The 14,587-nt window shown below is 42.2% G+C and overlaps 1 protein-coding gene and 1 long non-coding RNA gene across 2 annotated transcripts in view; one reads left to right on the top strand and one right to left on the bottom strand.

Moving 5' to 3' along the window:
* LOC109960495 (neuronal membrane glycoprotein M6-b-like) overlaps window positions 1-14,123 on the bottom strand; it is a 22,592-nt gene extending 8,469 nt beyond the window's left edge. Inside the window, exons 1-2 of the mRNA XM_020600641.1 lie at window positions 13,942-14,123; window positions 938-1,124 (exon numbers count right to left, since the gene is read on the bottom strand). Of these exons, the coding sequence (XP_020456297.1) occupies window positions 938-1,124; window positions 13,942-14,011 (257 nt within the window). The 5' untranslated portion in view covers window positions 14,012-14,123. The remainder of the gene's footprint in view (window positions 1-937; window positions 1,125-13,941) is intronic.
* Window positions 9,687-14,587, top strand: part of LOC109960497 (uncharacterized) — a 6,479-nt gene continuing 1,578 nt past the window's right edge. The window contains exon 1 of the long non-coding RNA XR_002275018.1: window positions 9,687-10,471. This is a non-coding gene — a long non-coding RNA (uncharacterized LOC109960497). The remainder of the gene's footprint in view (window positions 10,472-14,587) is intronic.

Genomic DNA, 14,587 nt, shown 5'->3' with positions numbered 1-14,587 from the left:
AGAATATGTCCTTTAAATCACACATAAATCAAGTCTCTAGAACTGCCTTCTTTCACCTGCGCAATATTGCAAAAATTAGGAGCATCCTGTCTCAAAGTGATGCTGAAAAACTGGTCCATGCATTTGTTACTTCCAGGCTGGACTACTGTAACTCTTTACTATCAGGATGTCCCAATAATTCCCTAAAAAGCCTCCAGTTAATCCAAAATGCTGCAGCCAGAGTACAGACACAGCAGTAGAGGCGGACACCCTCTCTACCTTTAAGATTAGACTTAAGACTTTCCTTTTTGATAAAGCTTATAGTTAGGGCTGGATCAGGTGACCCTGAGCCCTCCCTTAGTTATGCTGCTATAGGCCTAGGCTGCTGGGGGGCCCATGATGCTCTGAGTCCCTGATTTCTAAGGTTTTGTTGTGATTTGGCGCTATACAAATAAAATTTGATTTGATTTGACTTTAATAATGACAATCGATTCTGTAGCCAGTATAGTAAGAGAAGCATAGTGTCACACTGTGTGACAGCAGGATCCATTTTCAAAGAAATGTCCTCGGTGTATAACTTTGAGACGGTGTAAACACCACTTTCCATTACAGTGTATTTTCAGCTACTCTCCTTCTGTAAATTCTTACAGATTTAAAAGACCTTTCGTAGTTTTAGAGTATTGTGAATCATGGCAGATAATGTGGGTGCCTCTCCTCAACCGATTTAATAAGTGCAGAGATACAGTAGAACCAGTATATTCTGGCCACACTAGTGTTTGCATAGAAAGTACTGAAAGTGCTCATGATGGGACACGGGTTTCAGATTGTGTGGTTTTTTTACACTTACTGTAAGCATGTGTATAGGCAGTTTCTATAGTGCTTGTACAGCTCTATAAACTGTACTTTAACTGTCAGCTAGATTGATTTCAATAGTATTCAGCCCACCCTGAGGACTTACACCGTGGCGAGGGTGGCGTGGTCACTGGTGATCTTGGAGAAGTGGTTCTCCACCATGGTCAGGGTGCCGGTCAATGCCACGTGTCCACAGCCGGAGAACAGAGCTACACCTGAGAAGCAGAGGATGGTGGCCACCAGCGAGGCGTAAGGCACCCCGCCCAGACATTTGATGCAGCACTCGAAGCATCCTGCAGCGGGAGACAGAGGGATGACATGGAGGCATACAGACACTCCTGTTGCATTTATCTGCTCTGCAGCTAAAAGAGCTTTAAGGAGGATACAAGAACAGACAATTTAGGTCAAATTTCAAAGTGCACAAATGGCAAAAAGCCCATCCACAAACCAAAAGTGAACAGAGCAGACTGCAGACAGTGTGCTCGATGAAACTCGGTGCAATACCTGACGGCCTCCTGTCCACTGCCATTTGATTTGCATCATGCAGATACCTCATTGGTGCATGTCTACACTATCAGCGTAACTCCCACCTCTCTACTTGACAAAGAAGAACAGCATTTCTCCCTGACAGGCATGTAAAGCGTTCACTTTGAGCTCAGCTGGGAGTGTTGAATATTACATGCAAGTTATGCTACATGCTGTCTCCATTTTGTCTTTTAAGAAACAGTTCGTGTTTTTTTTTCTTTCTTATGACTAGATCACATTAATAACTCATCTTTATCCTACATAACTTATTTCAAAATAAATGATTCTAGAAAGCAAAAAGTCTTGGCAGCGCTTGCAGTGTTCCAAGCAACTTTAATGCAACGGTAAAAGACCAGTGCCTTTTGGCATATGTGGGAAATCTGTTGGACTTTTTGCTTTCCAGTTTGTTTTTCCTGTGTTTGTGTACCTTGACAGTGGGTGAAGTTGCACCAGTAACTTCTGCTGTAAAATGAATGATCTAGGTATTTTGTAGGGAGGTGACATTTAATTGACGCTTGTTAAGATTCCTACCTCTAAAATACCCAGAATGCCTGTTAGATGCCATTATTCTTGCAGGTGAAAGTGATAATTTATTTGGGCTTTTGGTGCAAGAGCAAATCTGATGGAAATATTTTAAGAGGAACTAAAATAAAGACTAAAACTAAACAAAATGTCTCAAATCATTTTCACAGCTCCAAAATGATGATGAATGATCAAATATTATCTCTTGTGTTCAAGCTGTTTCTACAGAACAATGATGAATTAGTACATTTGCTTTTCATTAACCGTGGCAGCCGTGTGATGTTCCCTTGTGTGTTATGGGCTTGGGCTATGCCAGTACTGAAAATGTGGTGCATCCTGCATCTGAGGATAAAACGGAGGAGAGATAACACACTGTATTGAGCAAAGAGTTGCATCTTATATAACGGCTGTTAAAAATAGCTTCTCCAACATAACAGGAAGTTACTCTGGGAAAAGAAAAAAGACAAAATGAACTGTCTTGTGTGTGCCACTTTACTGTTTCCATGACAACCTGCTCCAATTGGCAGCTCTGAAACATCATTATTTCATGTTGAAGTTTGTTAAACCTAAACATTTCTATTTGTAAAGCCTTTAAAACACAACTGACTGCATTAAATATATTTCAGACCTGTAGATATGAAATGATCTGTTCTGACAACCTCGGCTTCCAAAGTGATACCAAGCATTAGAGAATAACACGTACTGTATATGACCGGTGATCCTGTGAGACCATGAGCGTCACTTTAACATCCACACAGACAGGAGCTAAGACCCTCTGACATCTTTTATCAACATCAAACTTAATCAATAGATAGTCAGCTGACAACATGAGGTAATTTTCTCCCACATAAAGCAATTAAACCACATATACACACACACACACACACTCCCATACACATACACATACAGACACTACACAAGGCTTTCCCAGGCTTGGTTCACCAAAAGTATAGGCTGTCCTCTCATACTCTATACAGTACAAGACTATGGACAGTGATTATTGATAAACGAAAAGAGCAGATTGATTTCAGCTCCACTGAGGCAGAGGCAAATCATCAGTAGCATCCCTGCGGGGAGGAAAACGGCAACTTACTAAACCTAAATGCTGTGATTTTTATGTACATTATGAATTCCCCAACAGTCCATGTCTGAGTGAATGAAAAACCCAAACCACAAATCTAAATGGCTTCCCTCCAAGCAGCACTGCTATTGGTGAAGACTCAGTGTTACCTAACACAGCCAAGGCTTGTTGCATAATAGAACTATTAATGTTAATGAAGGAAGCCGGCTGATGGAGAGGTGGAGCTGATAAAGACCGGGTGGCTCTAAAATCCTGAGCTGAGAAACAGGCCAGGCCCCGAGGGGGATGGTGCACTCACTGGTCAATACAGTAATGACTGTTTAAAAGCTGCTCTGCACTGACACGTCCATCCTGCTATGAACGGTTCGTCTCAACAGGTTAGCCTTCCTGTCATTCCTTATTTAGAGCAGAGAATAAAACCTGACCCTCAGATGTAATAATCCTGCATTTTCAAATGCAAATCAAGAACTTCCAGGGGATGTTATCTTAATGTTCACAAAGTTTGACTGTACCTTTTTTTAAGGTGGTAACACGTCATCATCATTTGTATAAAAAAAAAGCTAACAAAAAACTAAATCAAGACAGCACGCGTGGTATTTAAAGCTTATATTAGTTCTGCTGTTAACTCTTTCCAATTCTTGGGCTCCACGGATGAATTGACAGGTTCCTTTTAAACACCTCATGGAGCCGTCATCCGGTCTGCCTGTGGGTATAGCTGTTTGTCAGCCTCTGTTTTAAAGTGTGCTAATGGGAACCAGACAGGCCAGAGTGGTCAGCTCCAGCCATCCCTAATGGAAATCAATGGGCTATTCATTAGAGTAGAATTTAGGTGACACACTGAGGCCAGGCCATCGCTCTCATTTTATACCTCACTGCATCTCGCTACCTATGCCTCTGCCTTGGCCTGCTTCTCTTCTTCTCTACTCTTTCTTTGAAATATGACTGCATGCCCATGCTGTACTTACAGTACAGCGAGCCAGCTGGAGTTAATCGCTGAGAAAAAATGTTACAATGCTGTATCATCTATCATCTCAACAACAGTCCTTGGCAGCTGAACAGCACCTCACCAATGTGAAATAAAAGATTTTGTACTTTCTGCTACTATGATTAAAAATAGAACAACAAAAATTCTGACAGGCAAGATCTGCAATTAAGGATTAGCATCCCCTGCTCTTAAATTTCCCTCCAAAAGAGCTGCTGTGGCCCGCAGGACAAAGCTAGAAGCTGTTCCCCTGCTTTAGGATTTCAGTTTGCAGCTGTGGGTGACAGTTGTGCGAAAGAAAGATAACACATGCCTGCTCTCCTTCAGTATGAGAGCGCAAAAAAAGGAAAGCAGAGGTGAATGGAGACCAAGGCTGAGCGAGGGATCGATGGAAGCTGAGCAAAGGAGGAAAGAGGCAGAGCAGGCGAAATGAAACAAGAACGTGTAAGCGAAAAGCAGCTCTTGGCCCCTGGGCTGGCAAATAGCAGTTGCCATAGCAACATGTTACCCACAACCCAGTTCAATGGTAGTGTAGTGCCTCGCAGCCACTTTCATCTCCTCACACACACACACACACACACACATGCTGATGCAGAGTGATGTAATGGCAATCACAGCCCAAAGATTGGGCTACATGGTGACAATGGTCAGAAATTTGACCAAAAAAATAACAAACACACAACAGGTTATACAGGAGGGAGCTGAGGAGACGCTGTACCTTTATTCCTTCTTGCGAAGACAAGTCAAACAGATGAGAAAGGGAGATGTGGGAAAGTCAAGGTTTTGAATGAAATGCTGGCAGCTAAATAAGCAAAAAGTCCAACAGATTTCCCACATATGCCAGCTAAATTTTGAATGAAATGCTGGCAGCTAAATAATTCCTATTACAACACAGTGATACAGATGAGTTTTTGGCTTGATTTTTCTGCCATCACTTCAAAAGCTGCAGATGCATTGACATTATGCAATATTTTACAAAGTTACACAACCAGCAGTAGTCACAGATTTCTCACAAACTGTGGTGCTGGACAAAATATGAAGCATGTTTTTCCAACTTAAATGAATGCCTTCATATTTATTCAGCATTATTCCTGGTAGTCTGCACAAAATAGCAGTTTGTGTCATCTAAAAACCATTTTTCACAGCAGCAGATAATGCACACAATATAAGTCTTCCAAGTTACTGGACAAGAGATAAATGAGGCATGGCCCAGTGTAGACATGACTGGAGACAGAACTTGTCACTGATTGCTGACATCCTTTGTGTACTGTGCTCGCTGTCAGTCACCTGACACCCACAACGTGAAGTGAGGAGCGTTCTCCATGAAAGAACTCCTCAAATACATGTCGCCTTATGTACGCCATTGTCACCATGTTTAAAATTGTACCATGTGCATTTTAAAAAGAAACAGATTAACCATGCATCACAAACTAATTGAGTTAAATATGAACCGGACACTGAAAATAACCATTCTGTTAGCAGCAGTGTTCACCTGCTCTCTCTGAATCATATTGTCAGACTGTATTTCTCTGCCAACATGGTTTCCTTTCTGCCATTCCTATAAATCAGAGAGAGAGTAATTATATCGACTCTCCTGATACTTAATGGTTTGCCATAAACTGTACAAACCAGTGGCACAGCGTGATTATCGCCAACTGTTGGGCACAGTGCATCTGCCAGGAATAACAGCATTAATAAAGCTTTCTGAATATTTTAGTGGCCGGTCTGGTCTCCGCCTGCAGTTTCATTGACAAGCCTCAGTGGTCCAAAATCCAAAGATATTATTGTCGATACAAAGCAGAAAATGATGATTCTGCCAACATCTATCATCATTCTCAACCCCCCCAATACTTAACTGACCCTAATCTTTTGTTTATGAGAAATACTTGGATGATTATGCAGCATTATGAAGGCCAGAGGGTCAGCATCTGGCCCGGCGTAACCAAGCAGCTCTAAAATCCCATCCTCTGCGCTCTGCTGTGTGATCAATACTTTTATCCTAATGATCTGCTGCATGTTGGTCATCTCTCTCTGTGTCAGTGGCCAGTTTGGGCTGAACGAGAGTTCAGTTGCGTGACGGATTCAAGTCCCCCGACACACACTGAGCATACCCACATATAAACAGCTGGGGCACACGTGAGGGTTGTAGAAACACACAGATGCAGAGAAACATGAGAAACGCACACAAACTGTTCATCTGGTGCTGACATGTGGGCGCCTCACCCGCCATATTTAGCAATGGCAACCTCTGCATTGCAGTGACAGAAATTACTCAGTAAAACATCAGATTCAAGACCACAACAAAAAGTTAATTTCACACACACACTTAAACATTAAATCTTCATCTGTTCTGTGGGTGAGTTAAGGTGTTTATTAGGTGTGAAGTGAGGTGAGGCCAGAGAGCCCCACTCTCCAGAGCTGCCTGGAATGAAGGGTGCAGCGTAACACACCTGATGTTTCCTGTCAGGCTCCATTAGGATCAACATATTTTGTACAATTAACAGCAAAACATTCAGTGAATTTAGTTAATCATGCCAGGCTTTGGAGTGCAGTGACTAGATCTTAGTAGTTCACTGACTGGTCCGATTGTGAAAACTCTCTTGTCTCTTCTGTGCAGCAGGACCACATGTCCTGAGGTGCCGCCTGCTGGCTCAGCGGAGTGAGCACTATTAGTTTTAGTTTTGTTCCCCCAAAATGCACAATGGCCCCTGTGGCTAGAGGTGTCGTGCCATCGAACTGAATAGCTCAGCTGTTACACAACCAACTTGGCTAATGCTACTTTCCCTGAGCTGTCTCAGAATTCGGTGGCACTCCTCTGGCCCTTTTGTTTCTGCTCCACCCTGTTAGGTATTTTTAGTCAGATAGAAATTGGATAGATACTTTATGTATTAGAAATGTTTAGTGGAGATAGGATGTCTAGTTAGACTGTTAAATGCTTAGTCATGCTTATGAGTTTCTACAGGATACATCTGGTCAAGGATACTAGAGAGAAGAGCTGATGACTGTCAGCAGACAGGGTGTTTAATATTATTATTATGACATGTATAACTGTAGCCTTAGCCATAATATGTTCTTATGTTTAAGTCACGACATGTACTAGAAGTCTGTGAGAATGTTTTTAGTTACACACCACTTAATCAACAGATACACACACACGCACATTGATTTGCTTCATGTTTTGACTACTGCTATGGCCAGCTGCAAAGCTGGCAACAGAGACGTCTCGGTTGACGTTTCTGGGTAGTATGGGGCTAGCCCAACCGAAGGGATATCATGTATAGGCCTGGTGGGTTCAGGGTCTTTCATCTTACATCTGCCTGGGAGCAGTTTGGAGGTGCAAGATACCTGAGCGTGTAATGTTAATTTTACCTGTGATCCTTTGAATAAATCAGCACTGTTTTGAAGTTACTTGGACTGTCTCGTCTCTCAGAGTTAGCAAAGGTAAGAAGAACTGGTTAACGCAACAACTAAGAAAATTCACTTTCCAGCAGCCTCAGGAGCTTGATGAACATCACGTGTGTGTGTGTGGTTGGCACAAGGAGGGTTTCATTTACTATAACAAGCAGCACCTTCTGTGAACTACCTTCACATTGTTAGGTTTTTAATCTTATAATTGATCAAATATTAAGGAAAAACTGTATGAAAAACAGATCAGTTTGAGTTTTAGAGTTCATTTTTTACTTTGCTGTTGATTTATCAGATATTCAGCTTTTAAGTGGGCCTTTTCAAAACAAATATATAATGTCATATATGACCCAACACTAGCAGCCTTAAAGAACTGAAACACAGAATGACCTACACATCATCCAGACACAGTCATTTATCAATGTCAGCCATGGTTAATGATGAGGGGTGCTAATCGGCATCAGGCATTTTATGGGCTGTGGATGAGAGGAGCAGATTGGGCATCAGTGGGTGATGGAGGAAGGCCAGAGGAGGTTGGCATTACTCAGGAACAAGGCCTGCTGGGCCAACCTGCCACTTGCTGCTATTCATATACCCACACCAGACTGGGGCACAAACATAGATGTAGTGATGAGAGCGATGCTGTTTTGTGGTAGCTTGTGCACTTTTATCTAAATTCATCTAATCTGTTGCTTCGGTCCTGGACTGCACTATTAGTTTCATTATCAATTTCTTTTGATTTTTCTTTTTTAATGAAGTCTGCAAAACATCAGACAATAGTGAAAGGTTCCTGTAACGGTTTCTTGACATCCTTCAACAGTTCAAAGAGGTGAGACTGGAGAAACTGTTTCAGCCTCAGTGGGAGGTGGTTATTTGTTATAAGTCAAGCCTGAGTCTGATTCCAGTGAAAGCAAGTTCATGCATGTATGAGGGTGTGTGTGTGTGTGTGTGTGTGTGTGTGTGTGTGTGTGTGTGTGTGTGTGAGGGAGAAAAGCAGCGACTGAAAGAAAGATTGTGGGTGTGTGAGGGGGTGTGTGTGTGTGTGTGTGTGTGTGTGTGTGTGTGTGTGTGTGTGTGTGTGAGGGAGAAAAGCAGCAACACCAGTTTGTCCCAACTGAAAATGTCCAAATCAATTTTACCACAGGAAGTAAAATCTGTGAAAGAAGATGTCAGGTTTGCTTTTGTGTTTGGTTCCACCAGCAGCAACCACACATCATAGTCGGCTAAACAATTTGGTGTCTGGTATGTTACTAGATTTTATATTTTAAGATGTCACAGGTGTCCATTTTTGACTAACATGGAGAAAAGAGAGGGGTATATCTGGATATTGTGCAGTTCTGCCATTAACAAAGCTACAGTGTGTGTGGAAGATAAGTCATGACTTTTACATGGTTTCTGCCCTGAAGAGCTGAAGAACCAGCGGCTTTCTGTTTGCTCTTGTTCCTTAAAGAGTGTGGAGATGCAGCCTCTTAAGATTTGTGTATGTGGCTGCATTGCTTTGCTTTGACTCGTAAAGCGAATTACACGGGAGGATAATGCACAGCCTGGGCAACAAGTTCACTGAAAAAAGAAGCCACCGCCGGCCACCTCCAAGTATTTGCTGTCACTTTTCATCCTTGAAACAAGTTTAAATACAGTAGCATACCGATGTATTGCATATTCGGGTAAATAAAAAACTCCAGGTTATTATTCACTCTTAAAACATCAGCAATCATTATTGTCAAATGAAACAGGTCATAGCTGAGCACAGTAAGGTGATGAGAGCAGGGAAGGGACCCTCCCCAGTGTTTATCTGCAATGCAAACCAAATGTCAGCTCCAGCTAGGAGACCAGCCCAGCTCTTCTCCTGGCACCTCGCTCCACTGAAAATCATCAAATAGGGGTTGGCCTTTAGATTCAAGGCCTCGACCTGGGCTCAGCTGGACTTTACTGATGAAGCTTTCTTCTCATATATCACTCTCCCTCATGTACTATTTGTTCCTGGCCTTGATATGATTGGAAAACCCAAAGAAATTCCATTTACAATCATAAAAATGCAGCCTGTGTTCACATGTGAGAGGTTGTAAAAATTAATCGAAAATTAAAATAGTTTACAGTTAATTTTCAGACTAACGCAGTAGATCCTAAACATGTGGCTTCTGACCCTTTAAAACAAACAAGTGTCTCTTTGCAAACCCTCGTCACTGTTCCTAAGGTTAATCACTCATTTTTTTTCTATTACAGACTGTTTCATTTGAAGAAGCCTGAGGAAGTAAAAATAGCCAAAATTTAGCAAAAAAAAAAAAAAGGTGCAAAAACTAGAAAAACGGCAACAGCAGCAACAAGGAAGTGTCCAGTTGAAATCATCTATTTACCTTTAGCAGGGAGGTAATGAACAGTCCTCTTAATCTACCAATCACTACTGAAATGTAAATGTGATATAAATGCAATCCAGTGGGTTTACGGCGTATTAGAGTCATCTTATTTTAGAATAAAGACTGGAAGTGCCAATCTCCGTCTGAGGGTCCATCACCAACCCTAAACCACCCACTAATTAATACTTTGTGTCTCATTTGTTCAGTCTTTTTGGTGACAAAACAAAGGAGGTATAACATGTTAATTAATGAGCTTTAGAGGTGCTGGTAGGTGGATTGTGTTACCTTTGAACACCCTGGTTCCAGTCTTTGTGCTAAACTAATTTAACTGATTATAGCTGTCGTGAACTGATGGGTGTGGTATTGATCTTCTCATCTAAGTATCTCTGTAAAAAAAACATATTTCTCAAAATGTTGAACTATTCCTTCAAAGATTTCCAATTCCTCCCCCTTTCAGTCTGTATCAGATGAAAACACGTTGTATTAATCCCCTGCTCAGGTTGAACATCACAGATTTTACTGAGGGAAAAACTCGCTTTGTGCTTCACAGGATGCAGCAGCTCTGCCTTTCCGTGCAGAAAATTCAGCTAAACCTGCACCCCTCCAGACGGTGATGTAATCTCTTCAGTTCTGATCTGAACATCATAACCAAGGTCTGGGAGCCAGCACTGTGTTATATAAGAGTGGGCACACACATACCCAGGGAAGAAGTGTGTGTGTGTGTGTGTGTGAGCAGGGCAGTCAACATAAAAAGGAGGACAGACTGATGCAGTAAGTTGATATGCACACAGGGCCACTTTGAAACACTCAGAGCCGCTTTAGGGAGACACATTAAAGGCAAAAACAATATGGCACATGGGAAGCTTGTTTTCTAATAATAATAATAATAATAATGAAATCAGATTCAAGTGTACCTCAGAGAGTGCGCTCGACGTCTTAGCCGAGTCCTGACGCTCTGTACCTCTACAGACAGATCAGAGATTATAGGAAGCATTTAGGAAAAAAGATCATTCCACCAGCATCCATTCCTCCGGATTATAAACCATGCCTGTGTTCTGTGCTCGTTTTCCGGTTTGTAATTACTCTCAGCTCACTGTCGTGCAGAGAGACACAATAGCAGTTTAATCAAGTACATGGATTCTGTTTAATAATTAGAGTAGCTAATGTAGTCAGAGCTAATCAGCATGCTCTTTGCAGAAAACTATGAATGTAGCAGCTGCTGGTGCATGATGTCATGACAGGCTACTGTGGTCGTTTTAATACGTTTTAGACAAAAACAGGTTTTGCTAATGGTTGTGGGTTTAACAAACAGGATGTTTCCCTGTTTCCAGTCTTTATGCTAACCTGAGCGCCGTCCTGTATTATCTGTTACCCTGTGTTTTCCAAAGCATGAATAGTGAGGTTCCTAAACTAAGATAAGCTAATTAGCTGCAGATATCAGAGTGGTAAGAAAGAAAGAGAAAAACATGTTTAAATGTCAGAAGATAAGGTTCAATATAGCCTGAGTGATTCAGGATTTTTCAGAACAATACCCACTGATATTTTAGAGCTTAACATAAGACCACGAGCATCACTTTAGTACAAGTGCTGATGGGAAGGTTGATGAAATCTGCTCATAATGGCCAATATATGGGAGCAGCCCATTTCTCAGTCTGGCTCTTGGCTGATTAGCACTAATAGCTTATATAGCTGGTTTGAAGGAGCCACACAGTTGTATTACAAATATACTCAACTGCAATGAACTCAAGCTTTTATTTTGTTAGATAAGAAACTGATACACCTAGCCTTGCTTGGTTTTCAGCCTCTAGGTGCTCAGGATTTGAGTTATATCTTTTTAAAATGGACCCTGTCCAAGGACTTGCAATATTTTATGCACAAATTTTTGTAATATAAAATCTAAACAGTAACTACAGCTTTAAAATGAAGTAAAAGTAAAATTCCCCTGTGACATGTAGAGGAGAAAACGTAATATGGTAATACTCAAGTAAAGTACTTTAGTGCATGCAGTTAGTTACATTTCACCACCTGCGTCCGTTTTCTGAATAAGAAACGTGCTGCACTGAAGCAGAAGAGGCAGCGCTGGCAAACACATCTCCTTACATCACAGCTCTCTCTTCCCGCCCCCACTGTAAATCTCCAGCTTCTTAACGGACGCCATAAGCTTATGGTCACATTCCAGATGTCAAAGGCACAAACAAATAATTACACTGAAAGACAGACCAGCATCCATTCAACTCTGTTTTGGGTTGCTAGTGTGCAGCCTCAGTTGTGCAGTGTCACACCTAGAGGGCAATAGTCCAGGCTGCAGATGTTGACCTGGGTGAAAGCACCACAATAATTTCATTGTTTCCACATAAAATGGTGATATAGCCACTCTCCTCCTCAACTTTCCTCAAGGTCTTTTGCCAGTTGAAGTAGTTAATGGCTCTTACTGGACACTGGCCTGTGTGAATCAGCGTGCCTCAGGATGATGTAATGTCTTTATAAAACATTACTGCTTAGGAACACCCCCCTGTTCTGTGCTCCACGTCACAGACACACTGTGACCCAGCAATATCACTATGGCAGGGTCCAAGAAGTGGTGCAGACGCTACTTACTTTAAAGGCAAAGCTCTCTGGGACTGAGATTTTGAAGTCACAAAATCAGACTAAAAATGTAGCCATCCTAAGTTAAATGGTAAAAGTGTAAACTTAGAATTCATTGAGTCAACATTTCTCCCAAAAAGCACACCACTTTGTGATTAATTGCTTCCACAGTTGTAACATTTTATGCAATTTCGTAATGCAGAAGCTATAATCACTTTAAAAATATACAGTTTTAAGTGAAAGTGAAAGAAAACTGCAGCACAGGAAGATGAAAACAGGGGAAGCAGTGGCTGTTGCTATGAGGTGAAGCCCTCTGGGGCCCTATAGGCTCTGACTTGGTAAACAGCCAACAGAGCAAAAAGGCATCACCAGCTGCAGTGCTGCCCTGGACTAATGTAGCTGTAAATATAAAAAAAAAAAAAAAGTGTGACAACTAATTATCACTGTGATTAGTTTGTTTCCATTGTAATTTCTTTGTGTTCATAACGCACAGACAGGGTACATCATCATGAATCATACATCAAAGTGAAGCTGTGCATCTATAAACTAGATGGCCATGATAAACAGCCTGCTGTAAATGAGCTATACTTCACTAACTAGGCTGCTGTCTCCAAACTGAAGGATGTGATTTTACTACCGAGCTACAGTGAAAACACATCAGTCACATCTACTCTGTATGGGCGTTAAGACCTCCAGCACAGAGGCACACCTACACAGCACAGATTCAGTAGCAGAGAAAAACAGCAACAGCTTGGTTTGATTTGGACTAAGTCGACCAAATTTATGGCTCATCTTTGTTGTGCACGTAAAACATTAGGCTGCTTTTTATATCTTATTTTCTTTTGCAAAGGCGCCAGACATTTACAGTTGTCAGCTCAGAGGGATGCTGCGAGATTTAAAGGCTAAGAGTCAACTTATTAGATCAAACACAGCACCCTTTATAAATTGGATATTCACCCATTACCATGTCTGTGCCTGATGGATACAACCATCCCTCTGCGTCAATCGCACCGCTGATCGTTTCTTTTGCAGCCTCCGCTTTGCAAACACACCTAATCACTGCGATCGCACAAAGCCCAGGCTTCATATGCTGCAACGCCATCGACTAATCCTGCTCCTGACAGATCAGACACCGAGCCTCTGTGGGGGAATATGCGATAATAATCGCGGCGGCTGCGGCGCTCCACACCTGTCGGAAAACAATGCCGCCGTGCACGGAGCGCGCACAGCCTCCACAGCCCCTTTATCAGCCACTCATTAGGCAGGAATAAGCTCATGATGCTGCAGCAGTGTAAAGGCAAATTGGCATTAATACATGCTCCATAAAACGTCACCTTTCACAGCCCATCAACCCGCACACACTTTTATTCCCCTCATCTCTCCAAATTAAATTGAACGGAGAAAATAGCACAGAACACGTAAAACTGTGCTCAGGATTGTATGAATAATGTCGGTCATCTGCACTACAGAGACCGTTATTGTTGTATAAATTGCCCTCAAATAGGTGAGAGGCTAAAGAAAAAGCACAGCTATTGTGTCGCGCACAAGCGAGAAGCCATTGCAAGTGGGTTAAACCGCTCGAGCTGGCGCAGACGCAAATGTCTCCAAAGAAAATGCACAAAAACGCGCCAGTGTCAGGGGCTAATTTGGCATACCTTTGGTCTCCTGTCCCTCATCCTGAGTCTCCTCCGCGTTAGCCTCCATGGCCGGCTTTGTCCCATCCATTATTTCAGAGAAAATATAGTCTCCTTGTGACACTCGTAGCTCACGGTCTGTGGATGGTGGAGCGTATCGTGGTGACTTGATGTTCTCTCTCTCTCCCTCCCTCCCTCATACACACCCTCCCTCTCCCGATCTCTCCTCTCTCTGTGTTAAAGCTTAGCACTGTTTCTCTATAGTTACTATCCAGTTGTAAAATGCAAAGGCGCTGTCAGATTGGATTTATTTCGCACATGCGGATTAGCGTCCCCCGGATGATGCCAGATAACGTGCTCTGCTCCCTAAAAACACTCGTAACTGTGGAGGAAATGGCGCAGATCGTATTATATGCTTCTTAAATTTGTTTCTTGATTATACACGGTTGTCTTCATGGGGTCTATTTTTCCTTATTCACTTAGAATTCTGTCATTTTGTTTTATCAGTGCTTTCCTCTGTCCCAGCGGTTGGCAGGTTAAACTGACTGATCTGTTTTTATATAGGGACAAAATGAGCAGGAGATGTAAATATGCAAACTCATGGATAGCCATGCATGCATGGATGCACACACAAACTCAACCACACACACTCACCGCCCCCTCTCCA

The sequence above is a fragment of the Monopterus albus genome, unplaced genomic scaffold (genome assembly GCF_001952655.1).
Source record: "Monopterus albus unplaced genomic scaffold, M_albus_1.0 scaffold48.1, whole genome shotgun sequence".
Classification (NCBI taxonomy): Eukaryota; Metazoa; Chordata; class Actinopteri; order Synbranchiformes; family Synbranchidae; genus Monopterus; species Monopterus albus.
This window is presented reverse-complemented; position numbering and strand designations above follow the sequence as displayed.